Below are 25,128 nucleotides of genomic sequence, written 5' to 3'. Positions count from 1 at the left end.
CTAGATGGCCTTGTTATATGAAGTAGTGCCATCAAAAACATATGTTGGACGGATTTCCATCTCAACAGTGCGGCTCCTTTTGGCAAAATCAACATGCTGGTATTGATTTAGTACAGTAATTGTTTGCTAGGTGAAGTAATTAGTGAAAAGCACTGTGATTAGCATCCATTGATGATGTTCGAAACAACTAATTTGATGCAATCATTGTCATTGAGACCCTTTGTAAAGCATGCTTGTGGCAATCAGTTCTTAATTACTGTTTAACAATGTCATTGTCATTGATGAACACACGTGACTTGTGTCAATCTTTTCAACCTGCATAATGGAAACACCTGTCTAATGTCAACTTTTTTTCGGGCACCGTGACTGTTTCCATTAGACAGGTTTCACTGTAATCAAATAATGCAGGCATGCTACGGCGTCACCTTTGAATTTTCAGTTGTGCCCCAGTAGGCCTATCACAGCCTCTCTGATCCCTTTTTCAGTATATCACTACGAAGACTTGATTTACGTTTAATCAGATTTTGAACTTTACTCTTGATTTGCACCCAATTCCGTGTTTGTAAGACCGGGAACTTATTCATAACCTTATCAACGTCAGCCTTTCTGGGAACTCTGTCATTTCTAATATTACATTGAAAATGAGTCTGGAGAATAGCAATTTCTCCGTTTGACCATTTAACCCATGTTTTCTTACCAGACTTTGAATCTTTAGCTTTGGTTACCTTAGGTGGCATATTTTCCGATTGTAAGCTGTCATTTCCGGAATCACTGCTGGAGTCACTGGTGGATTCCTCTCTGTAATCAGCATCGATGAAGGAATCATCTAAAACTTCAGTTTCACCTACATCGTATTTGACTTCTTTTGTACTCCGTTTTGGACGACGAGAGTGTTCGGAACTTTGCTGACCTTTCTTATTCTTTTCCACCAACTTGTTCTTTTCGCACCCCTTTAATGTCTTTCTTCCATTTGGCACAGTCGCACGGCTACACTTCGAAACCTTTCCATTGCCCTTTGAATCATTGAGACCTTCTGTCATGGATGGATCTTCGTTGATGCTTCCATCGTCTAAACTGCCATCAGGCAACACAACATCTGCAAGGAATTGTCAAATTTAAAGCGAACAACACACTATTCAATGCATGCAGGCACATGACACATTATTTACAGCTTCTTGCTGAGCATCCAAAAACATTACAGTTAATTCAGTAAATGACGATCATCATTGTTTGTTGGTTGCAGCTGATGCTCTGAGGGATTACATCTGTAATATCCTACAAAGTGTCTTTAGCATAAAACATGGGCCAGGTAGAGCTGTGACTTTGATATGACCATATCTAAGGGTGTCATGCATTATTAATGGGTTAAAAACGCAGTGCCCTATAGGATATTCTTCCCATTCGAACGAAATGGCTGAATTATCTTGTATAAACGTACCGTCTAGCTGAATCTCATTCAATGATTTTCCCTGGAAATTTCCCGCTGTACCGTTTTCAATGGCCAAAAGAACCTTGGATACCTTCGCCATTTCAATCGTCGATTCGTGCAAGCGATACGAATCCTTGTGAACCTCCACGGTATGGCCTAGATGGTTTCCCAGCCACTCCAACTCTCCAGGTTGTAATCCTAGTATCTGTAAGAAGATATCCAATTGTCAATTTCACCGAGTATACGAGTAGAAAATTTACTGGATCATCTACAACGGTCAATTTCACCCAGTAGACAATTGACTGTATCATTGGCAAACTATAATAACGGTAAAGTCGTCATAACGTAATGAAACGGGGAACATGACTTAATCATAATTCATATCCCCATGTTCTTTAGAAATCGTTTCTTTTTGCTTACCTGCGTGACAGTTGCGGTGTATTTTCTCAGCTTCGTTGTTGATATGAGATCAGGTCTTGAGCATTCTGCCAATTTCGCATGATTATTCAGTACCTGCAAGAGACAATGATAAGGTTTGTCTTCTTAATCCATAAACAATCACTAGTCCGCGCAAACATACTAGTACTTACTAAATCTAGAGTTGATGGAGGGAAAATTATGTGTAGGTAGGCCTAGATTAAGGAGTTACCTAGGATCCTAGAATATTCAAATGACACCCTTGTCACGTGTATCTACAGGGCTCTTTAGTTAGGTGCTATGTAATGCAACCCTGTAAGAATAATGAGTAGGTGTTGGTGACCAAACGTTGTTGCGAAATCGTTTTCAGTTGTTATGGTTATGTTATGACGACCGAAGTCAAAGTGTACTTTAAAAGGGACAAACTAAACAAAGCGTGTACTTTTCATATGGCAAATGTTTGTGGTACCTGAGGTTTTCCAGGTCAGTCCTTTCTACTGAGGGAGGGTGACGTTGATGGACACATAACATGATGTAAGATGACGTGACAAACACAACTTATCCCGACTCGAGGGACCAATCACGTCACTCGTATCATGGGGCGATATCACCATCACCACTGGTGACAAACAGGAGTTTTTCCCAAATGTACGACGTCATCATCGCGTACATTTGGGAAAAACTCCCTAACGAGACCTAAAACCCGTCTACTGCGCAAACCATGTGCGCATACCATGAACGTAGTTTTGCTTGGATGGAAACAATGACTTTTGAAAGTGATTGGATGGAAACAATCAGAGTTCGCGTTTTCATGGTTTGAAAAAACGTTGCTGGGATGCAAATAATCAACATTAGATGAGTACAATTAGATTGTATACAAATAATTTCGTGCATACTTTCATGATTTGAAACGATCAGTTTGTTAAAGTGATGGTTTGGAAATAATGATTTTGTGCGTGATTGTTTATCATCCAATGCAATGGACAATTTCCTGGTTTGAGAAACCATGACTTTTTTAATTTTGATTATTTAACAAACCATCATTTCGAGACAGTTTGATTATTTGAAACCACGGATATTCAGAAAATGTATTATTTGAAAACAATAAAGTTACGTTGTTTTATTGGATGAATATAATCAAAAGAGAGCAAATTCATTGTTTGAAACAATATCGATAGGAACAGTAAATGGTTTGAATACAATTGAATAAGCAAATTTATGGTTTGGAAATAATCTTGACTTGGTTCACTCATTTATTTCGATATAATTTGCTTATTTCAAATAATTACGTCAAATAATTTAATTCCCACATGGCGCCTCATACAAGGGGGATCCACAAGACCAAGCATTAGGTGGACCCTCTATTGATTCGAAAACCATTTGTTGGTTTTGAATATAATGAAAACTGCTTCTTACCTTCCAAGGTGATAGATACGACTTTGCTCCAGGAATCGCAAAGAAATATTCACTGTCAACACCGCATTCGGTTCGCTTTTCAACAAGAAGCTGCATCGCTCTTATCCAGTCCGGCTTGAGGAGTAACGGCACTTTTCTGTTACGCTTTCCGGGTAATTGGACCATGTCTAAGCTGTAAGAAAAGAGTACAACATGAATTACATATTATCTACGGTATCGGAGGAATAATGTTGCCATCGCAATTCGATAATCGCTCTACCAATAGTAGGGTAGATAATTTTTGCGATTGTGTTATTTAAAATTGCCATAGTAATTCGATAATGACCCAGTTGTAGGGTAAATAAATTAGACTGTGATTGGTTATGCTAATCATTTGTGCAGAAAAATAAGAGATTTTGTAGGTGAAATTTGGTGACAGCGTTTGGGACTTTTCCAGGACGATTTGATGTTTTTCTGCGTTCTCTTTAGGGAACAAAAAAGGTATCATTTTTGTCAAAACCGCGAAAAATTGAGCAAAGTCATAATGAACTTGCAAAAGAAAATGATCAGACGAATACTAGCGAGCGAGACAAACATTGTTAAAAAAACACAAACATCATGCGTGGAAACTCACGGTGCAAAACACCCCTCGGAAACATCAGCAAGTGTGCTTGGGTTGGTCACGTGGCCGATACAGCCTAGTTGCATGTCTATTCTTTTAGAGGGTCTATGTGCTTGTGACGAAAAACGCTTACCTGTCCATCAGCCTCAGTTCAAGTGCAGAGAGTGATAATAGGATGTCTTCGTTTCGATGTTCCTTCCACTTTGGCCTCTCAACAAAGCATGATAGGTGCATCCTTGCGACCTCACCGCCTCTCCGCTTGTTAAACAATGTCACGATTGAAAATACGACCTCCGCGAGTTTTCGCCATGAAGCTGGTGATGTGTTCTGCTGGAGATCTGTCTCAAGTTCAGGCAAAATCTTTTGAAGATGCCCACGCAGCTTAATTAAATCGGCAGTAATAGGAATCAGTTCAACGCTGTTGTATTTACGTTCCTTGAGACTCTGTAGTGCATGAGATGATACTAATTCAGTCCACTCGGCATTAAACAACTGGAGGAATACTTGAGCTTCGTCAACCATGGCATTGTCCATTCTCCTTAACCCAATACCGTGTTTCACCAGCGCACACTTCCTCAGCGTATGTCCGATGTGGAGACCAATGCTCGGACTGTCCAATAGATTTACACCAGTCATTGTTGTCTCCTTACTCACGCAACAAAGCTCCCTAGTTGCTTTCACTGCGACATCAAAATGTTTCCCACATAATATTTCAGATAGGGAGATGAAGTTGTCATTGTGTAATGTACGGAAGGCAATAAGGAATCTCCCTAGCTGACGCAGACGCTGAGATATGATGTTTCGCTTTTTGTGACCAAGTTTGTTCAGCAAGATCACCCCAAACTTCATTATGAGGGAATCTTTTTCAATTATCGATACCACAGTGTCATGTCGCATCTGATAGATAACCGCTTCCTTAAGCTGACACCATTCGGCCGCACTACCGTCATTTCCAATTGTTGCAGCATCCAGGAAAATACGACTTTGCACCTTTGATGACTGCACACGGTCTTGGTGAGTGTCGTTGTCATTGGCATCGTCATCATCTATGTCATCATCGGCAGCCGCGGCAGCTGAGCCCGGATTGAACTGGCATATCTTTGCATGCCTGCACACTTCATCCTGATGGAGGAATACCAAGCAGTGGACACATGGCAGATATTCATCAGCATTGCGCCTACCACTTGGACGCCTCGAGACTATGAGTTCACCTTCCCCTAAGTGCAGCACATTGATATTATGATTAAAATTTCCTTTCAAACGAATCCTTTCAATCTCTTTAGACGCTCTTTGCTTGTCATTTAATGCAAGGATGCGAATAACCTCCACCTCATCTCCATGACACTGTTCTAAATGCCTTCGTATCTTTGCCACCAACCGTCCACAGTAATAACATGCATGACGTCTATCGTAGTTTCTGGAACCATCTTCTTTTCTACGAAACCCAGGAACCGTCACTGCAAAGAGAATTATTCACTTTCGAGATTTTGAGAGGTAGTATGCAGCAGTCATTCTAATTTATCGTGGTTTCGATATTTCCAAACACCATTCCCTATGTCTTCCTGCATCTTTAAAATCAGTTGCTGAGATTCTGGTAAAGGAAGATCAGATAGTTCCAAAAACTTCCAAGAGCGTAAAGTTCAATTTCTGTAAGTGGACATTAATACGAACCTGATGGATACTTGGATTTTACATCGCCTGGTCCTGATACACACTCTTTTTTCTTCTCGGCATCCTCGTCAATTAAATTTTCTGAATCACTCCCTTCTGTTGATTGATGATCTGCTTCAACAGAATTTGATTCCTGCAGTTCGCTCCCATCTGTCGATTGGCGGTCAAGTTCCCCATCATCTGGCTCCTGCCATAGGCTTCCCTCTGTTGATTCCTCATCAATCGACACCTGCACTAGACTTCCTTCTGTTGATTGTCGATCAGCATCTCCATTTGTTGATTCCTGAGTATCGTCATCTCCATCTATCGACTCTTGCACTAGACTCCCATCTGCTGATTGTTGATCGTCATCTTCCTCCGTTTGCTCCTCTACTAGACTCCCATCTGTTGATTGTTGATCGTCATCTTCCTCCGTTAGCTCCTCCACTAGACTCCCATCTGTTGATTGTTGATCAGCATCTTCCTCTGTTGGCTCCTGCACTAGACTCCCATCTGTTGATTGATGATCGTCATCTTCCTCCGTTAGCTCCTCCACTAGACTCCCATCTGTTGATTGTTGATCGTCATCTTCCTCCGTTAGCTCCTCCACTAGACTCCCATCTGTTGATTGTTGATCAGCATCTTCCTCTGTTGGCTCCTCCACTAGACTCCCATCTGTTGATTGTTGATCAGCATCTTCCTCTGTTGGCTCCTGCACTAGACTCCCATCTGTTGATTGTTGATCGTCATCTTCCTCCGTTGGCTCCTCCACTAGACTCCCATCTGTTGATTGTTGATCAGCATCTTCCTCTGTTGGCTCCTGCACTAGACTCCCATCTGTTGATTGTCGATCGTCATCTCCGTTTGTTGATTCCTGCACGTGACTCCCATCTTTTGAGCCCTCTGTTGATTGTTGATCAGCATCTTCGTCATCTCCGTCTGTTGACTCCTGCATCAGAATCCCATCTTTTGACCCCTCTGTTGATTGTCGATCGTCATCTCCGTCTGTAGACTCCTGCACTAGACTCCCATCTTTTGACCCCTCTGTTGATTGTTGATCGTCATCTCCGTCTGTTGACTCCTGCACTAGACTCCCATCTGTTGACCCCTCTGTTGATTGTTGATCGTCATCTCCGTCTGTTGACTCCTGCACTAGACTCCCATCTGTTGACCCCTCTGTTGATTGTTGTTCGGCATCTCCGTCTGTTGACTCCTGCACTAGACTCCCATCTTTTGACCCATCTGTTGATTGTTGATCGTCATCTCCGTCTGTTGACTCCTGCACTAGACTCCCATCTGTTGACCCCTCTGTTGATTGTTGTTCGGCATCTCCGTCTGTTGACTCCTGCACTAGACTCCCATCTTTTGACCCATCTGTTGATTGTTGATCGTCATCTCCGTCTGTTGACTCCTGCACTAGACTCCCATCTTTTGACCCCTCTGTTGATTGTCGATCGTCATCTCCGTCTGTTGACTCCTGCACTAGACTCCCATCTTTTGACCCATCTGTTGATTGTTGTTCGGCATCTCCGTCTGTTGACTCGTGCACTAGACTCGCCTCAATTGATTGTCGATCAGAATCTTCCTTTGTTGGCTCCTGTACTAGACTCCCCACAGTTGATTTTTTATCAGCATCTTCCTCTGTTGGCTCCTGCACTAGACCCCCAGCCCCCTTTGTTGAGTGTCGATCTGCATTTTCATCTGTTAATTCCTGCAATATACGCCCCTCATTAGATTCGTGCTCGGTTTGCCCAATAATTGAATCATCTTCATCTTCAAATGACACTTGCAACTGGAAGGATCGCATGCAAACAAAATCTCCGTCGTCATGACAATCTCCCCCACTTGCAGTGGTGTGACCTTTTTTCTCAGTTCGTTCCTGGCCATCTGGCTGGCCTCTTCCCACAAATAATTGCAGATTTGTCATTCCTTCCTGACCATCAGGCTGACTCCTCTCCACCCATGACAGCAGATGCGTGTTTTCTTGAGTTGGTTGCCTTGTACCCTCGTCAGCGCTCTTCTCTTCTTTCAAGACAATACTTGGAACGTTTTTGCTATCACCCCTACACAGCGTATGCTTGTGTGCTATGAATCTATCTAAGTCGTTAAAGGTTCTCTTGCATCCCCCGCACGTGTAAGTATCTGAAATGGTAATGTTTTTATGTTAGGATCATGCTGACTAAGTGACGTGTGGAAAGATGCTTGTCTTTTCCATGGACCAATCGTAGTGTAGTCCCTATTTCAGATGTAGGCTAGTGTTGCTTGAGACCTGGGGATACAATATGTTACCCCGTGAACATAAAATATATCAAGCTGGTAACAACTGAAAACATACCTTTCTCCGTGGTTTCCTCCAAGATACATGCCATCAGTCGGCTACTCTCGTCCTGAAATAAATTAACATACTTAATTGGGAAAGGTTAAGGTGAACCCGTGGAAAGTAGACATGCAGGAGATGGATTTGAGTTTTACACATTTCAGTCCCGCCTGCGTACTCCGTGTAAAAAGAAACATCATTCCCTTTACAAGAATGCACACTAAGCAACTAGTCTAAAATAACATAAATGTTCATCTGCAATTAGCTGTACAACTTACTGACCATCATGTATTGTGTTTTGGTGCAGAAAAGGGCTAAGGAATAGTCTAAAGAACTTAGTATCGGTTTTTGAGCGCCCCGTCAAGAAAGGGGTTAATTTACCGTAAATGTGAACATTTACGAACTAGAAAAACTTATATTCAGAAAGGGCACCCCTCAATTATCCTACACACCAATTTTCAGGTGGTCCCTGAGTGTGTTGGCCTAAACAATTTCTAGCAGCTTTTTCAGATTCGTCCTATGGCCTAAACGGTTAAATCCTATAAAGAGCATTCTTGTAAAGGGAATAGAGTGTGGATCTGGCCAAGGGATTATTTGTCACAAATAACCTATTCCGTTTGTGCGCGAAGGTCTCTATCTCGCACAGCTCGTTGCTTGTAATCTAAACAGTTACCTGATTGCAAAAGGCCTTGTTAGCTGTTGTATCGATGGTAAATTCATTACTTCCGCATTGTCCTTTGGCAGGGGTAGAGGTGATGATCGGACAATCGATGGTACAGTCTTCACTTCCGCATTGTCTTTTGGCATGGGTAGAGGTGACAATTGGATATATAACCTGAAGAAGTGAACAAGGTTTCGGTTTTACACAATCAAGGTTCATTCATGCAAGAATATCCAGAAATGGAGGCATTAAGATGTTTTCCGAGAACGAGAACGACGTACTGTAGAAATCACTCTGTCTCGACACTTCCAAGTTTTGAACCTGGTTGCTTGAGGTGTGATTGGCATCAGTTTCGAGCAACTGGGTGGATGTTATTTGATGGGTATACCTTCTTGTATTCACAAGGTTTGTATTCTGCAAAATAAAATCTACCCAGATCTTATAATAGGGGTCTGCTAGGCCTTTGAGTACTCAGTAACCCAGGGTGAGGATTTGGAAGTGCGAGACAAAGTGGATTTTACAGTACGAGGTCGATTAGCACCGGTTCCAGACAATCTAGGAAGGAAGCGATTTGACGTTTCACCATATTGATAAGCCCTCGCGCTGTAGGTGTACCGGTACTTATATTAATGTGGAATGCGACTTCATAATTTGGTTATGAGCCATTTTGATTTTGGTGCTCGTAGCTGAATTCGTTTTCGTTCTCAGATCAACCTCTCTAATTCCATCTGGTCACCAAAATAAGGGATGATATTGTATGGCTATTACACGCGTTTTGTTTTGATATTGAGAAAGAGAGATCGAACTGCACGATTTTGTGCCCATTGTAATTCAGGAGAGATTGGAGATGAATAGGCCTACCACATGTTTATAAAATGGAATGCTCCTGAAGTCAATATATTAAGGAAGAGTGCTATGTATGTCTAAAATAGTGGAGCCAGTTAGTAGTTTTAATGTCATCCGATTGTAACATTTGTCACATTATTGATACATATTTCGAGAAAGGGTTAAGGTTTGTGGATTCTAAATAGCGTTGATGTGTTCAGCAGAGTAGAAGTGAAGATTACTTTGTTACCTACTACGACCTAGTAAATGCAAAATACTTTTTTGGGCACTTTATGATTCAAAGGGGAACGCATGCTCTTTTGACCCCTCAATTTGTAGAATTGCGGTGGGGCAGAGCAAAGTAACATACTTACATCAGTCTCTAAAGAAGAACCGTCAGAGCTCCTACACAAATCCACAACAACTGGCTGCATTACAGCATAAACTGAAAAAAAACACACCACAATTTTGAGAGACATGAAATTTCCCGCAATCAGTAATTTTGTTCGCCCTCTCGTTTTTATCTATCTTTGACTAGCGGATATCAGAAACAACTTATCGAGAGCTAAATTAGCTACAGGAAAGAATATCTTGCATGTCACCATGCAGTAGCCTGTCTTTCTCCCCGTGCGTTTCTCATCAAAGGCATTATCATCGAAAGATCCTGGACCTGTTTGGGTCGACATATGATTTGCTCCCTGCCCCCCCCTCCTGCTGGCGTTTTTTTGTGAATTAGGTAGAAGTGACCTCACCTTTCTCGGCAGTTTCTTCGAAATGATAAGTCATTTGTTGCCTGCTGTCCATCTCCTTCATTTGTTGCTGGCTGCCCACATCCTAAAAAAAGTGAATCGCTGATTCTGTAATGTCTTTCATGTTTGAACCATCAGAGCAATAAGCATGATAAGATGATTCTCAAGAAATACTTTCATTACGAGACTTTGGCACTATGACGAGATGTCTCTAGTGCCAACTCTCCCTCCCCCACCCAGGCCCTCCACCCTCTCAATTCTCTCGCCTTGTCTTTCCCTTTCCGAATATTTAGGCGCGTCTTGCTTTTTTACGGTTGCACCTCGGGGGTTGCACTAAACGATTACCATGAGGAGCTGCTTGTCATAAGGGTCATTTATCCCCCCCCTCCGCCCACATCGAGAAGGCTGGGAAGGTTTAATTCGCCTGGGGCCGTTGGAGAGCGAGAGACAATGTCGGGAAAGGGGAAAAAATATGAGGCATGGGAATTGGCCCGGAGAGGTTGGAGTGGTAGGGGAGGATAGGAAGAGGAGGAGATAGAATATGAGGAAAGGGGAGAGGGCTTTTTTCTGGTAAAGAGTTTGAATGGAACAACCATGACATCTCCCGATCAGTTGGTGAACTTTCCTTGTCAACTTACATCAATAGTAGAACCATCAGTGACGCTTCCTAGTAGATTCACAACCCTTGGCTGCATAAGAGCATCAACTGCAACGATCAAAATGAAGTGTTAGGACTCGGTCAGACTCGAGAAAGTAAAAAAAAACAGACTATACATGTAGTAATCATATTCTGTGTAACGCAGCTGGATTTTCTTGGTGAAGGGGACAAGCACGCAAAGAACTGAAAAAAACAACATCATAATCGGAGTCGATTGCTGGCTGATGAATCAGGTGTCTTATCACCTTACGTCAATGAACAGGAGACCCGGTCAATCAACATGAAGGAGGCCCATGCATCCAGACGGCTCGAAACAAGGCAGGTGTTTATTCTGTGGCTGGTAAGATACTGTGGTTCTGGTTGATTAAATAGTGTGTTGCTTCTCAAGTTGTGGCTTACTGTATCCATCAGAGCCCTCGATCATTGATTGATGTGAAAGGAACATGTACTGAAAATCCCAACGTGTGAACGCGAGCAGGTTTTCTCAAGCCCGGGAAAGACCGGGGTCGGACACGACTCTCACAAACCCACCATTTCGGGATAGGTGGAATCACCACAGACAAATTTAATACCCACATTGTTTTTCTGTCTTATCAGTTCGTTTAGACTGATGGGTATTACGAGACTCGTTGATTCTCCCCTTTTTGCTTTCAACATCCTGTTCGGCATCTGCAATATAGTGAGAAAGTGTGTTTTATAAAAACAAATGCAAAATGCACAAAAGCAAACCATGTTACCAAACCATGTCTCAATGCATGAGTGGGGGCCCACGGTAGGGGTACGGGGCCCCTATTTGACAGTTTACTGCATCGAATACAATGCTCCTTTAAGGCTTGTCCCATCCACTGACGGATGGAAGCCTTGATTGTTGCTTTGCTGCAGGCGTAAGATCGTTTCATTGCAGTCTTCAGTAATTAATTGAATATTGGGCTGTGCTACGAGATGTAACCTCGCCATTCAGCATTGAAGAAATACTTATTATTAACAGGTCATGTCACTCCGGTACTCACATTTCTTCGACCTTTTGGTGCGCATGGACTTTCCCGTTTCAGCGGGCCTTGAAGCGTCTGCACTGATCCCTTTGGAACATTGTCCTTTGCTCGCAACCTTCACTTTAGCATCTGAAAACGAATTAGGAGCATGTATTGTTCAGAAGGGTTTTAAATGTTATAGATAGTTTAATGGATTTACAGTTTCATTTACTCTAATTAGCCCAGCATCTTTGTACCACCCGACACGGATGCAGATTCGTGTCATCACTATCAGCTGACTGTTGCTCATAGGCCTGATGAGTCACTATCATCCGAAATGGTATCACGCTTCCACGAAATTGACGTCAATCGTATTCTGCTAATGTTATCTCATAGTATCAGGTTAAGGGATGCTTGGACTCTTTCTCATGATTTTAGTGAGTATTCGTATTGTCACCGAAACGTAAAGATGTTATCCATTTGAGAGATTATAGATATATTATGATCTACGTCGTTATCGTTCTTTGCCGTTTGTTTGGAGCAATCGTCTTAACATTTGGTAGCAGAGCGCAGTTGTACAGATGGATTTTGTCAGTGAGCGTTCCCGTATTCGAAAAGCCTTTGAGAAAGGCATGGATCGTTTGTTTTCGGAATTCGACATAAACGTACAAATGCGGATATTCGATTACGATTGGATACTTTATACGGAATATACCAAGATGTGTACATGACATATTCGGAATATACCGACCGTTGCCGAGGCTCCGGATCCAGCCTGGAGAAAAAGGCAGCCGTTTTTGATGACGAGATGGACGAGATCGCCAACAAATATGACTTAGCCGAACAAGTAGCACACGACTACATGAAACAGCGGCGTGAATTAAGTAAGTCCCAACTCTCGTCACATATGCATAGCCCTCAGTTTGAAAGTGTAGGCCTAGAAACTGATCGTCACTTCAATTATAAGTCATTGGAGGATGAACTTGAGAAGACGCGAGAAGAAATTAGGAGGATGGAGGCCAGCCTCACCACATTGCCTCCACCCCGGCATGCCAGACGAAATGTCAGCTTTGCGGAACCTTCGGAATATAACGATAGTACAGGTGACGAAGCCAAGGTAGAAAAGGCCACGAGTGACGAAGCTAAGGGTGATGAAGCTACTGGGGCCCCTGGAATGTCTCTCAAGGAAGAAGCGGACAAAAAGCCGACGCCACGTCAGGAAAATCCACCACATCACGATAATGTAGAAGCTCGAGTGTTCGAATCGTCACAGCCGCCAATCCTGACGCCGCATCCGCCCGTTATGTCGCCACAGCCGCCAGTCCTGACACTTGACGATACAGTCGCCCGCTATGATGCCACAGCCGCCCGTATTGGCATCAAAGCAGCCTTTTCTTTCGCCAGTTGGACTGCCAACACAGCAGCAGAGGTTTCCGCTTCATTACTATTCGACTCCTACTCCGCACCCAGGAGCATCTTTGTACAATCTGCTAGAAGGAACGCCCCCAGATGCAGCGACTGAACCACCGGTCAGATTTGATCCATCTAGACTATTAACGAGAGTCCCAGTCCCAAAGTTTGCCGGTAACAAGAGGAGTGAAAGCTGGAACGCAGCCTTCAAGGCCTGTGTCGACAATGCAGTAACTACAAAAGAATACAAGCTGCTTCGATTAAGGGACAGCTTGCAAGGGGAAGCTCTTAAAGTAATTGAAGGCTTGGGACATTCGGCTGCTGCCTACGACGTGGCCAAGGACAGGCTCGAAAGGAAATATGGCGGTAAGAGACGACAAATCACTTTAAGACTTGAACAGTTAGAGAGATTTCGGCAGATCCGAGACGGTAATTGCCAGGACCTAGAGCGATTTTCAGAATTGCTAGATGTTCTGGTAGTAAATCTAATCGATGGAGGACAAGCAGCAGAATTAGGTAGTGGGTCCCTCTACATATCACTACAACGCAAGCTGAGTGAAGGCTTACTGGCTAAGTATCACCGGTGGATTTCGGAGTACAGATTAGAACAGAAAGTAGAAACATTGAGAAAGTTCATCAATGATGAGTCCGAATTCCTAACCACTGCCGCTGAGACCATCCAGGGAATCAAGGAAAGTCATCCCCGAACAGATAAAGCTGCGTCGTCAAAAACGTTCGTTACCACGACCCAGATAAACGAGAAACAGTGCAAGGTTTGTAGCGGTCAGCACGGGGTATGGGTATGTGACACGTTCAAAGCCATGGATGTTAACCTACGATGGGATAAAGCCAAAGGGCTAAATCTTTGCTTTAGGTGCCTTGGAAACCACAGAGGAGCCGACTGTAAAAGAAGTAGACCGTGTGGAATAGGAGAATGCAAATCCAACCACCATCGACTGCTAAAATTAGTGTGGCCTACTCCGAGGATATGGATATCGTGCCTTTCACCATTAACTTTGTTTTGGAAACTGGATATACCCGTTCGCCGTGTATAAGATCACTTCGAGGATACGTAAACTTCGTCATGAACTTATGGGGTAACAGGTAGACTTGGTCTATGACCCGTCTATTAAGGATGAAATTAAGGCTTCTCCTTCCCCTAGTCAGCCTACGGGGCACTGTTGGGCACAGTGTAGCACCCGTTTCGCCTCCCTTCGTCGGGGTTACGACGCCTGTCGACCGAGAAAGATGTCAAGCCACGCTTAGGTTATCTGAGAGACTTTCCTTTCTATGAATGCCGACTGTTTGGATTATCGAACATTTCAACTATCATTATAAATGAAGAAATCGTGAACTCTTCGTTACCAATTGCCAGCATGAACGTCTTATGGAGAGTCAAAATTTGCTTTTGGACTGGCATTGTTTCTATCATTCATCATGCTGATATTGTCATATCAGGAGGGGGAGAATGTTCAGAAGGGTTTTAAATGTTATAGATAGTTTAATGGGTTTACAGTTTCATTTACTCTAATTAGCCCAGCATCTTTGTACCACCCGACACGGATGCAGATTCGTGTCATCACTATCAGCTGACTGTTGCTCATAGGCCTGATGAGTCACTATCATCCGAAATGGTATCACGCTTCCACGAAATCGACGTCAATCGTATTCTGCTATTGTTATCTCATAGTATCAGGTTAAGGGATGCTTGGACTCTTTCTCATGATTTTAGTGAGTATTCGCATTGTCACCGAAACGTAAAGATGTTATCCATTTGAGAGATTATAGATATATTATGATCTACGTCGTTAGCGTTCTTTGCCGTTCGTTTGGAGCAATCGTCTTAATATGTATCGATAATCTTGGTCCAAAGTAGCCAACTGTTTGCATTGATTGTTATGCGATTAATTCAATGGTTTGGGTTTACAGAAATGTGAGGTGAGTCCTGAAAACGCTATAAGCTCAAATGCAAAAGTACGTCATGACGTGACCCACTTTTTCTCAACTTGGGGCCCTGGCACCACTACTAGTTATACAGAAATGTGAGGTGAGTCCTGAAAACGCTATAAACTCAAATTTTCATTCGGGGGGGTTCCTCAAAAGATGGTGTTGGTTTGGATGGGGTTAATTTCTATAATGCTGGAAAGATCTCCCTTCTATCCTGATCCGATACCTGTCACTATGAAATGGAAACTAGCATCGAAACAACGTGAATATGATGAGGAATGGTGAACAAAAGTTGCCCTTACATTTCTTTTTATGTTGCACATCAGCTGACATTTCGGGTGAAATGGGGACTTGATGAGTGCGGATATTAGCCGAATTCTCTGTTGATTCCGGTACCTCTTTCCTTTTCTTTGGGGCATTGGGTCTCTGTGCTTGGGCAGATGCTTTTCTTTTCTTTTGTAACAGAGCAATGTCCTGTGCTGAACAGGATTTGACATTGTTGTTTTGATTTTTGAAATCGGTATTACCCTGTGTGGTAAGTGATGGTTTGATATCTGTACCTGGAATTAAACGGCAAGCATATTTGAAAAACAGACAATCAAATTCCACATCTCGAAATTACATTTTGACGAAAAGACTATGTAATTGAATACTCGTCTTAACAAGCAGGTGGTCATTAATTTTCCCTTTGGGTTTAATTTTCCCTTTGGGTTTTTGATAGGACAGTAGTTTTGCTATCGGTAAAACACGAAGGTTACCAATGCGTCTTCCAATCCAAAGGTGTCATTGAAACACAAATTAATGTTGGGCTGGTCAGGAACAGCAGGCACCATGAGCTGCTGGTCTGGGAATTGCTGTGAAAGGTTTCAGGAATAGACCGGGGTTAATGATAACAACCTCTGCTGCAGTTAATATCTGACTATACCCGAAAACTGTAACTTTAACTATAACAATGCCACTTACATTTCATAAGCGTTGGTTGCACAACTGCTGATATCTCCGGCGCCATGTAATAGTGAGAAGTGTGGACCTTAGTCATGTGGACGGTGGTAGCATTCCTCATTCCTGAAGCATTGCCCTTGGTAGCTCCGTCCAGGCGTTTTGGTAGTTTGGCATTCATACCTGAAATGCAATGGCATGTGTCCATGAACTTCGCCAAAGAAAGTCGGTAACACTCTCTGTCATGGAGACTTTATATTTTAATGATGCGGCTTGGTTACCTTTTTGCATTTATTTCTTGGTTGATTTTTGCATTGATATCTTGGTTGATTTTGACCAATATTTTCATCGAATGAGTAATTGATTGGATATAAACATGTACCTTGTGTCGTCGTATTACCATTATTTTGGCTTTGATACCGGTGTGCAAGGGATAGTAGTCCTAGGGCTGATAGTACGTGTAACAATAGCCCGCATTGCTAAATGTTTTGGTTAGGGTTAGCGGTACAATAGATCATGCTGCTTAATTGATCAAATACAATGCTACCGGACTATGACTCCAGGGGGACTATATCCGCTGTCACACCGGTATGTGCTTTTTTGCTTTCAATTCATGAATGGTTATAGCTAAAAATGTAGTGGGTTGATCTTGTCAAAGAAAGTCGTACGGTTGAGTTGGAAATCCAACTGTTGCGAGGTGGACATCTTTGTCATGGAGATGGAGATACGAGGGGGGGGGGGCATTTAGATCCTTATCTGGATTGATTTCGCAAAAGAAAGTCGTAACGGTGAGGTGGAAGGAAATAATCCGTCCGACATGCACTTTTGATATCTTGTTCATTGAACGAGGGTTACCATTGTTGCGATTTCGGTGGACATCTCAGTCATGGAGACAAGGGGGTCAAGCATGGGTTGATTTTGCCAAAGAAATTCATACTGTTGTGGTGGAAATCCGTCAATCATGTGATTTGTTGTCATTACATTGTAAATACCATCATGTTCACAGAACGAGTGTTGATTTGAACGAGGGTTATCATTGTTCACAGGTTCATGAGTTATTAGGTAGACATTCTCTTATTGTTGCGAGTTAGTTGGACATCTCTCTCCATGACAAAGGGTGATTAGGAGTTGTATGTTTTAGGGCTAGAACTGAATTCCTTTAGTCCCTGAAACTGATTAAGCATTACACGTCTATTTAATGATTGGACTTGGTTCACTTATTCGGAATGCCTCCAACAATAATCGGTCCTCATCTCCAGCCAACACGTCAGACTGCCAGTGCTGATCATTGATAAGGCATTTATCCCCTTATCTGGATAGGTTTTGCCAATTTTGTTCATCGAACAAGTGTTACAATTGTTCACACAGGTTCACAAGTTAGGTGGACAGCTGAGTCATTCGTGTTGTCGCTTCACCATTATTTTGGCTTAAGTCGTATTGTTCGAGGTGAAACAGGGATGTCCACGCTGTCATACACTTTCTCATACTTCATTACATGACACTTTGTGCTATCGCATAGCCATTTGTTTGGTTTATTGTTATGGGGACGGTCATATGCAAATATGAAATGCTTGTCTAGTGATGTGCTAGCTTCACTTCCTTGCAGGCATGACACATGATGCCAGTGAGATGGCACGAGAGTCGTAATAAAATGAATGGGATCCCAGCAGCAACCCCCCCCCCCCCGATGGCCCATGGGAAATCAGTAGCAGTGGTGTAGCAATTGTCAACCAAGGTCGAGTGGGAAAACGTAGTGGTTTGGGATGGGATCTGAACCATTTTGAAGTTACGACTCGGGGGTGTGTATCCTGTGACCCCCCCCCCGCCCCCCGCCCCCGGGATATCAGTGACAGTGTGTTAGCGCTTGTCAATCCTAATGATCAGGGGAAATCACCTGAACGATCCCAGAATATGTTACGGCCCCACAATAAAAGGTGGTATAGGCAAAATAATAGAGCTCATTATAACGCAAAAGAGTTGCACAACTACAACATTTGTGATGGCGGTGTGCGGCGCCTATTTGATAAAGAAACATACCTAAAATGCAATGGTAATGTTCTTTTTGCCGTAACAAAGTGTTTACAAATAAGACAGGTGCAACGATGGAAACTGATATGCCTCCCGTCTGATGAAAGACTCGCATAGTAATGGTGTGTACTACTTCTGCTTTATTTATTCATTTATTTATTTAGGGTGCCGCGTACCGAAGTGCATTTTGGCTACCACAGGTTGATATTTCTGCTTTACTGCTGGAGGTACACCTAGCTGTGCTCTCAGCTTCATATCAACGCGGTGAGACTAGATAGAACAAATATCGGAGCAAAAAGGTTCTTACTTTTCGTAGGGGAATCGCCGGTCGCTGATATCATCCGAGCTCCCGTTGTCATAAGTTTCCTTTTTTCAGGGGTCCTTGGTGATTGAATGATTTCCTCCTTCTCTAGCCGTGCTCCACCCTTCCTTTTCGTTTTTATCAGGGCTGAACACGATCCATCCTCCTTTGTGGACGTCGTCTGGAATGGTGGCGGCTTTACTTTCTTACCTAAATATAAATGGATCCATTAGCACAAGACACTCTGTACCAACCGTCCAATGCAGGGGGAGTGTAGTCCGTATAGCATTTGAAATAAATCGGACCGATGCCACTCTGACAGCATCCACATTGCTTGGTAAAAAAACGAGTCCACTCAAAGGCGGCCGAAATTTCTCAACCGATCGGGACCTATACGGGCCGTCTGACATTGCTCACATAAGCGCAAAAGGCACCTAGTGCGGGGACATAATCAAGTGCACCTAACTACGCCTATGTCTCATTTTGCATTGAAAGCAGGCTGATGCGCTCTCAGCAATCGGGAAATAACATGAACGACTCCCAATGACCCACTGCCTTGACAGCGCATTTTTCATATGAACGCGGTGAGGTCACACAGGACAAATATCGGAGCAAAAGGTTTCTTACTTTTCTTAGGGGAATCGCTTGTCGCTGATATCACCCGAGCTCCCGTAGTCATTGGGTTCCTTTTTTCAGGGGTCCTTGATGATTGAAAGATATCTTCCTTCTCTGGCCGTGCTCCATCCTTCAGTTTCATTTTAATCACAGTGGAACGGGGTCCATCCTCCTTTGTGGACGTCGTCTGGAATGGTGGCGGCTTTACTTTCTTACCTAAATATAAATGGATCATCCTGTACCAACCGATAAATGCCAGGGAGTGTTGTCCGTACAGCATTTGAAATGAATCGAACCGTCTCATATTCTCACTCCCCTGCCGTCTTATCTTGGCCTATACAGTGTGTATCAAAATAAAGTATACCCAAATTAAAATCCCCCAAAAAAATAAGAATAATCAGAAACAACTTGTTGATGTCTAAGGAAGCCTATGATGTCCGCTTGGCAATGACACTTTGATTTATCATCACGCATTACTGAGCAACAATGTTGTATTTGAACGTCGTCTAAATCAGTGCCATGCCAAGTCATTTTGGAGGGAATAAAAGTGTCACAGCTGGACCATTCTGACCTGTGTCATGTGGCACAGTGACTTCAAATGCTCTTGGGTTGTGTTTCCAAAGTTACGTAACCTATCATGTCTCTCCATAATTGAAGACAATTGAATAACAACTGCATTTGGTGGTGGTTTCTTACCCATGGGTAAATTTGGCACGGTTCAAAACTTAGTACCACTCAAAACCTGGCTTTGTTACTCAGTCACGCGTGGCAGCAACTCATTCACCAAGGTCACATTGGAAAGAGGACATCGGCCTTGGCGTTCACATGCAGGATATATACTTTATTTTCTGATTGTTTTATAGTTTCGAGGAAATATAGTTTCGGGGAAAATAGGGGCTAAAGTTGGGTATACTTTTTTGATACACACTGTAGGACAGAGAGATTGCTCTCTTGGTCTAGTCACTGTTCCTGGGACTGGGATAAAGTAATGACGACATAAAATAGAGAGTCTGATACTGAGTGGTGTATTAAATGACCTGCCTGATGAAAGACTGGGAAAATATGAATGTTTTGACTTCTTCGTATGGTCAATTGCTGAGGAATACATCTTGCTGTGATCTCAGCTTTAAGTTGATTGGTGAGCGCAACTCGAAGGAACGATATCGATCAAATGCAACTGATGACGAAACAATTCTTAGAGTCAGATGGGTTACCGGTATGAATGGACCACTGCTACTTACATTTCTTTGGCTGCACGACTATCGGCCTCTCAGACGCGATGGAGGCGTCTGTAGTTCTAACATGAGCCTTCGTAGTTCCAGATGCATCCTCTTTTTTCTTTAGGACTGGGGTAAGGGGCATCTGCGCCTGATCAGGGCGACTGGGGTGCTTCGGCAATAGAGCCTTTTCATGGACTGAGCTTGGTCCGACAGCAGTATTCTGCTCCAATTTTTGACCCCATGACCCTTTCAATTAGTGCGTACCACCTAGTCCATTAAAATCCTTTCTGTCGTAGTTGGGATTTATACAACTTGACATGGTTATTGAGCGGACCCAGCCATCAATGTCATCTTGCGTCCACATGCCTATAGTAGCTCTCACAGACAATATAGGGAGATGCAGAGGAAAAACCAAAGCCCCCAGAGGAGACCTGCGCTGTCAGAGAGGCCCGCCCACTCTATCACATGAAAGAACCAGGAACGACAAGGGATCGCACCCGGAGCTCAGCGGTGACAGGCATAGATGTTTCCAGGATGCCATGCTGACAGCATCCACTCAAAGGCCGCCGAAATTTCTCTACCGAAACCTGCCAGCGCATTTTTCATCTATATTATCTTACTCTAAGCCCAATTCTGTAACGCGCAAATACTCCTCCCAAACCGCCGAACAGATTCGTTACATATTTCGCAGCATACAGCAGTCTACCTCCAAGATGTGTTCGAGGACGGTCTGAATGCCTTAGTGGTCATATTAGACACACAAATCGCGTTTATTGAAGCAGATCCAGCCCCAATTCTCGCAAATTTGTTGCTAACGACGCGCGTCGCTAGGCCATGACGTAACTGGTGAAAACAGGACCGCGGTAAATAATGATGTCAACAATCGACGTCTCCACCGTTTAAATACGTCATCGCCATAGCGCCGCACATGACGACACGTATATATGACGTCATTCTTGCCTATGACGTAGTGGGCCGCCCGTCTGAACGGGTTTGGCTGTGTCTACTCTGATTAAAGCCCCCATGTATGCATTCTAGGTCTGAATAAGCTGCGGCTGCGGCCGCGTATGCCGTGTGAATTCGCAGCGCAGCACGGGTAATAGCGGTTTCAGAAGGCAAAACTACTCAATGATTCATTAGAATCTACCTCCAGTAACCGGTGTTATTCAGTGGCCAGTTGCATGAATTGCCTTCTCCAGGGGCGTGATCATTCTTAGTAAACACATAGACACATGTCCAAATTGTTCCAACTCAAACATCTTTAGGGGGAGATCTTAGCGCCAACCCGCCAGAATTCACCCACTGCAACATACATGTACCTTCCCGATGACACTGGAACCTCAATTCCGTATATCTGACGTCATTCTTGCTTTTGACGTAGTGGATGACCCGTTTGAACGGGTTTTGCTGTGTCTAATCTGATTAAAGCCCCTCTGTAAGCATTCTAGGCCTGAATCAGCTGCCGTGTGAATTTGCTGCACATCCCAGCACGGGTAGGCTAATTGCGGCGAAAACGTCGTAATGTGATACCCCGAAGGCACCACACAGAAAGCAAAACTACTCAATGATTCAAGAGATCTACCTCCAGCAACCAGTGTTTTCTCGGTGGCCAGCTGCATATTGCTTTCTCCAGGGCTCTATCATTCAGAGACACATACCTACATGTGTCCAAATTATTCAGACCTCGAACATCTTCAGAGGTCTTAGAACCCCCCCCCCCCCCCGAAATTCACCCACTGCAACATACCATTCCAATCTCAATTCCGTGCGTAGCACGGGTTATTGCTAGTATATTGTATTAGCGGGGTGAGGTCAGATAGGACAAATATCGGAGCAAAAGGTTTCTTACTCTTCTTAGGGAAATCGCTTGTCACGGATATCACCCGAGCTCCCGTAGTCATAAGTTTCCTTTTTTCAGGGGTCCTCGGTGATTGAATGATTTCTTCCTTCTCTAGCCGTACATTATCCTTTATTTTCGTTTTTATCACGGTGGAACGGGGTCCATCCTCTTTTGTGGACGTTTTCTGAAATGCTAGCGGCTTCACTTTCTTACCTAAATGTAAATGGATCATCCTGTACCAACCGACAAATGCCAGGGAGTGTTGTCCGTATAGAATTTAGAAATCTAACCAATATTTCTGCACTCTGATATCTAGGGCTGTGATATCTAGGCCTATACAGTAGACTCCCCTGCTGTGATATCTAGGCCTATACATTAGAACAGAGAGATTGCCCTGTTGGCGAGATAAAATGATGACGACATGGAGTGGTTGAGCTCGAGATCTTTAAAATAGAGAGTATGATAATGAGTGTTGTAATAAATGACCTGCCTGATGAAAGACTGGGAAAATATGAATGTTTTGACTTCTTCGTATGGTCAATTGCTGAGGAATACATCTTGCTGTGATCTCAGCTTTAAGTTGATTGGTGAACGCAACTCGAAGGAACGAGATCGATCAAATGCAACTGATGACGAAACAAAATATTCAAAGAAAGATGACGCTAGTATGAGGTGAAAATGGTAAACCTACCTAATTGAGCCTTTTTAGACAAATCTATTATCTACATAATTGAGCCATTTTTCTTAGACCACTTAAGTTTCTTAGAGTCAGATGGGTTACCGGTATGAATGGACCACTGCTACTTACATTTCTTTGGCTGCACGACTATCGTTCTCTCAGACGCGATGGAGACCTCTGTAGTTCTAACATGAGCCTTCGTAGTTCCAGATGCATCCTCCTTTTTCTTCAGGACTGGGGTAAGGGGCATCTGCGCCTGATCAGGGCGACTGGGGTGCTTCGGCAATAGAGCCCTTTCATGGACTGAGCTTGGTCCGACAGCAGTATTCTGCTCCAATTTACTACCTAAAATGAAATGCGCAAATACATTAGGTATGACTTTTCACCCCAAGACCATTTCAATCAGAGCGTACCACCTGATGGTCCATTAAATCCTTTCTGTCGTATTTGGGATGTATACAACTTGACATGGTTATTGAGCGGACCTAGCCGTCAATGTCATCTTGCGTCCACATGATTATAATAGTTTAACAGGTAATATAGGGAGATGCAGGAGGAAACCAGAGCCCCCGGAGGAGACCTGCGCTGCCAGAGAGGCTCGCCCACTCTATCACATGAAAGAACCGGGAACGACAAGGGATCGCACCCTGAGCTCAGCGGTGACAGGCGTAGATGTTTCCAGGATGTCATGCTGACAGCATCCACATTGCTCGGTAAAGCAAAATGTTTAAGAGTCAACTCAAAGTCCGCCGAAATTTCTCTACCGGAACCTATACAGGCTGCCTGACATTCGCCTATGCCTCATTTGTCATTGAAAGCAAGCTGATGTGATGCGCCCTCAGCAATCGGGAAATAGCATGAACAGCTCCCAATGACCCACTGGCTTGACAGCGCATTTTTTACATGAACATGGGGCGAGGTCAGATAGGACAAATATCGCAGCAAAAGGTTTCTTACTTTTCTTAGGGGAATCGCTTGTCGCTGATATCATCCGAGCTCCCGTAGTCATAAGTTTCCCTTTTTCAGGGGTCCTTGGTGGTTGAATGATTTCCTCCTTCTCTAGCCGTGCTCCACCCTTCCTTTTTGTTTCTATCAGGGCTGAACAGGACCCATCCTCCTTTGTGGACGTCGTCTGGAATGGTGGCGGCTTTACTTTCTTACCTAAATATAAATGGATCATCCTGTACCAACAGACAAATGCCAAGGAGTGTTGTCCGTATAGCATTCAAAATGAATCGAACCGATATTTCTACACCGCTCAAATTCTGACTCCCATGCTGTGATATCTAGGCCTATAGATCAAAGAGATTGCCCTGTTGGTGAGATAATGATGACGACATGAAGTGGTAGCTCGAGGTCTGATAATGAGTGGTGTTATAAATTACCTGCCTTATTAAAGACTGGGGAAATATGAATGTTTTGTCTCCTTCCTATGGTCAATTGCTGAGGAATACATCTTGCTGTGATCTCAGCTTTAAGTTGATTGGTGAACGCAACTCGAAGGAACGAGATTGATCAAATGCAACTGATGACGAAACAAAATGATCAAATAGAGGTGAGGTGAAAATGGTAAATCTACATAATTGAGCCTTTTTAGACCACTCTATTATCTATCTAATTGAGACATTTCTTAGACCACTTAAGTTTCTTCCCAAGAGAGTCAGATGGGTACCAGTATGAATGGACCACTGCTACTTACATTTTTTTGGCTGCACGACTATCGTTCTTTCAGACGCGATGGAGACCTCTGTAGTTCTAACATAAGCCTTCGTAGTTCCAGATGCATCCTCCTTTTTCTTCAGGACTGGGGTAAGGGGTATCTGCGCCTGATCAGGGCGACTGGAGTGCTTTGGCAATAGAGCCCTTTCATGGACTGAGCTTGGTCCGACAGCAGTATTCTGCTCCAATTTACTACCTAAAATGAAATGCGCAAATACATTAGGTATGACTTTTCACCCCAAGACCATTTCAATCAGAGCGTACCACCTGATGGTTCATTAAGGTATTTGTAAAATGACACATGATTGAAATTCAGCAAAACCTAGAATGCACCAAACATCCCAAATATATCGAGTAATCATTCATGCCCTATACCACCTTGTTCAGCAATACACATAGACCCCCAAATGATTCACAAAGATGACCTGTCTTGCAGCATTATGTAACAATCTACTTCAAACAAAAGGATTCTTGCTGCAAATGCCCAGGGTTTAGACGGGACCGAAATGAAATTTGAACGTGTCTATAATTGACCTAAGGATCCCCTTCAGATGCAGCTAGCAATTAGATTTGGAGAAATTCATCCTCAATGCTGCAAACGGCAACACTATCACCCTCATGCAAGTCCTCAATTAGATGTCTCTCATGGAAGGGTTCTTACATATCCATAGGCGTGGATCTTTCTATGTACATTACAGGCCGTATAGGGCCTATGTACATGCTTGGAGTCCAATGC

The 25,128-nt window shown here is 43.4% G+C and overlaps 2 protein-coding genes across 2 annotated transcripts in view; both read right to left on the bottom strand.

The window, feature by feature from the left end:
- Window positions 1-131: 131 nt before the first annotated feature.
- On the bottom strand, window positions 132-6,491 carry LOC135503559 (uncharacterized). The gene is made up of 6 exons (XM_064797162.1): window positions 5,535-6,491; window positions 3,997-5,320; window positions 3,263-3,434; window positions 1,850-1,942; window positions 1,439-1,634; window positions 132-1,096 (listed from the first exon to the last, which is right to left on the bottom strand). The coding sequence occupies exons 1-6, from the start codon at window positions 6,466-6,468 to the stop codon at window positions 459-461; spliced, it is 3,357 nt and encodes a 1,118-aa protein (XP_064653232.1). The 5' UTR covers window positions 6,469-6,491; the 3' UTR covers window positions 132-458.
- LOC135503564 (uncharacterized) overlaps window positions 6,468-25,128 on the bottom strand; it is an 81,350-nt gene continuing 62,689 nt past the window's right edge. Inside the window, exons 14-30 of the mRNA XM_064797168.1 lie at window positions 24,373-24,588; window positions 23,631-23,834; window positions 22,803-23,018; window positions 22,004-22,207; window positions 18,947-19,150; window positions 18,326-18,529; window positions 16,015-16,173; window positions 15,354-15,611; window positions 11,734-11,844; window positions 11,300-11,392; window positions 10,704-10,771; window positions 10,069-10,150; window positions 9,691-9,761; window positions 8,504-8,665; window positions 7,849-7,900; window positions 6,601-7,655; window positions 6,468-6,491 (exon numbers count right to left, since the gene is read on the bottom strand). Of these exons, the coding sequence (XP_064653238.1) occupies window positions 6,468-6,491; window positions 6,601-7,655; window positions 7,849-7,900; window positions 8,504-8,665; window positions 9,691-9,761; window positions 10,069-10,150; window positions 10,704-10,771; window positions 11,300-11,392; window positions 11,734-11,844; window positions 15,354-15,611; window positions 16,015-16,173; window positions 18,326-18,529; window positions 18,947-19,150; window positions 22,004-22,207; window positions 22,803-23,018; window positions 23,631-23,834; window positions 24,373-24,588 (3,383 nt within the window). The remainder of the gene's footprint in view (window positions 6,492-6,600; window positions 7,656-7,848; window positions 7,901-8,503; window positions 8,666-9,690; window positions 9,762-10,068; window positions 10,151-10,703; window positions 10,772-11,299; window positions 11,393-11,733; window positions 11,845-15,353; window positions 15,612-16,014; window positions 16,174-18,325; window positions 18,530-18,946; window positions 19,151-22,003; window positions 22,208-22,802; window positions 23,019-23,630; window positions 23,835-24,372; window positions 24,589-25,128) is intronic.

Source organism: Lineus longissimus, unplaced genomic scaffold (assembly GCF_910592395.1).
Source record: "Lineus longissimus unplaced genomic scaffold, tnLinLong1.2, whole genome shotgun sequence".
NCBI classification, from domain to species: Eukaryota; Metazoa; Nemertea; class Pilidiophora; order Heteronemertea; family Lineidae; genus Lineus; species Lineus longissimus.
This window is presented reverse-complemented; position numbering and strand designations above follow the sequence as displayed.

Coding starts and splice junctions, on each gene's coding strand:
- LOC135503559 (XM_064797162.1), bottom strand. CDS start 6,468: ATGCAGGAGTCAACAGACGGAGATGACGAAGATGCTGATCAACAATCA. Junction 5,321..5,534: donor AAAATCCAAGTATCCATCAG/GTTCGTATTAAT, acceptor TTCTCTTTGCAG/TGACGGTTCCTGGGTTTCGT. Junction 3,435..3,996: donor GAACTGAGGCTGATGGACAG/GTAAGCGTTTTT, acceptor CTTTTCTTACAG/CTTAGACATGGTCCAATTAC.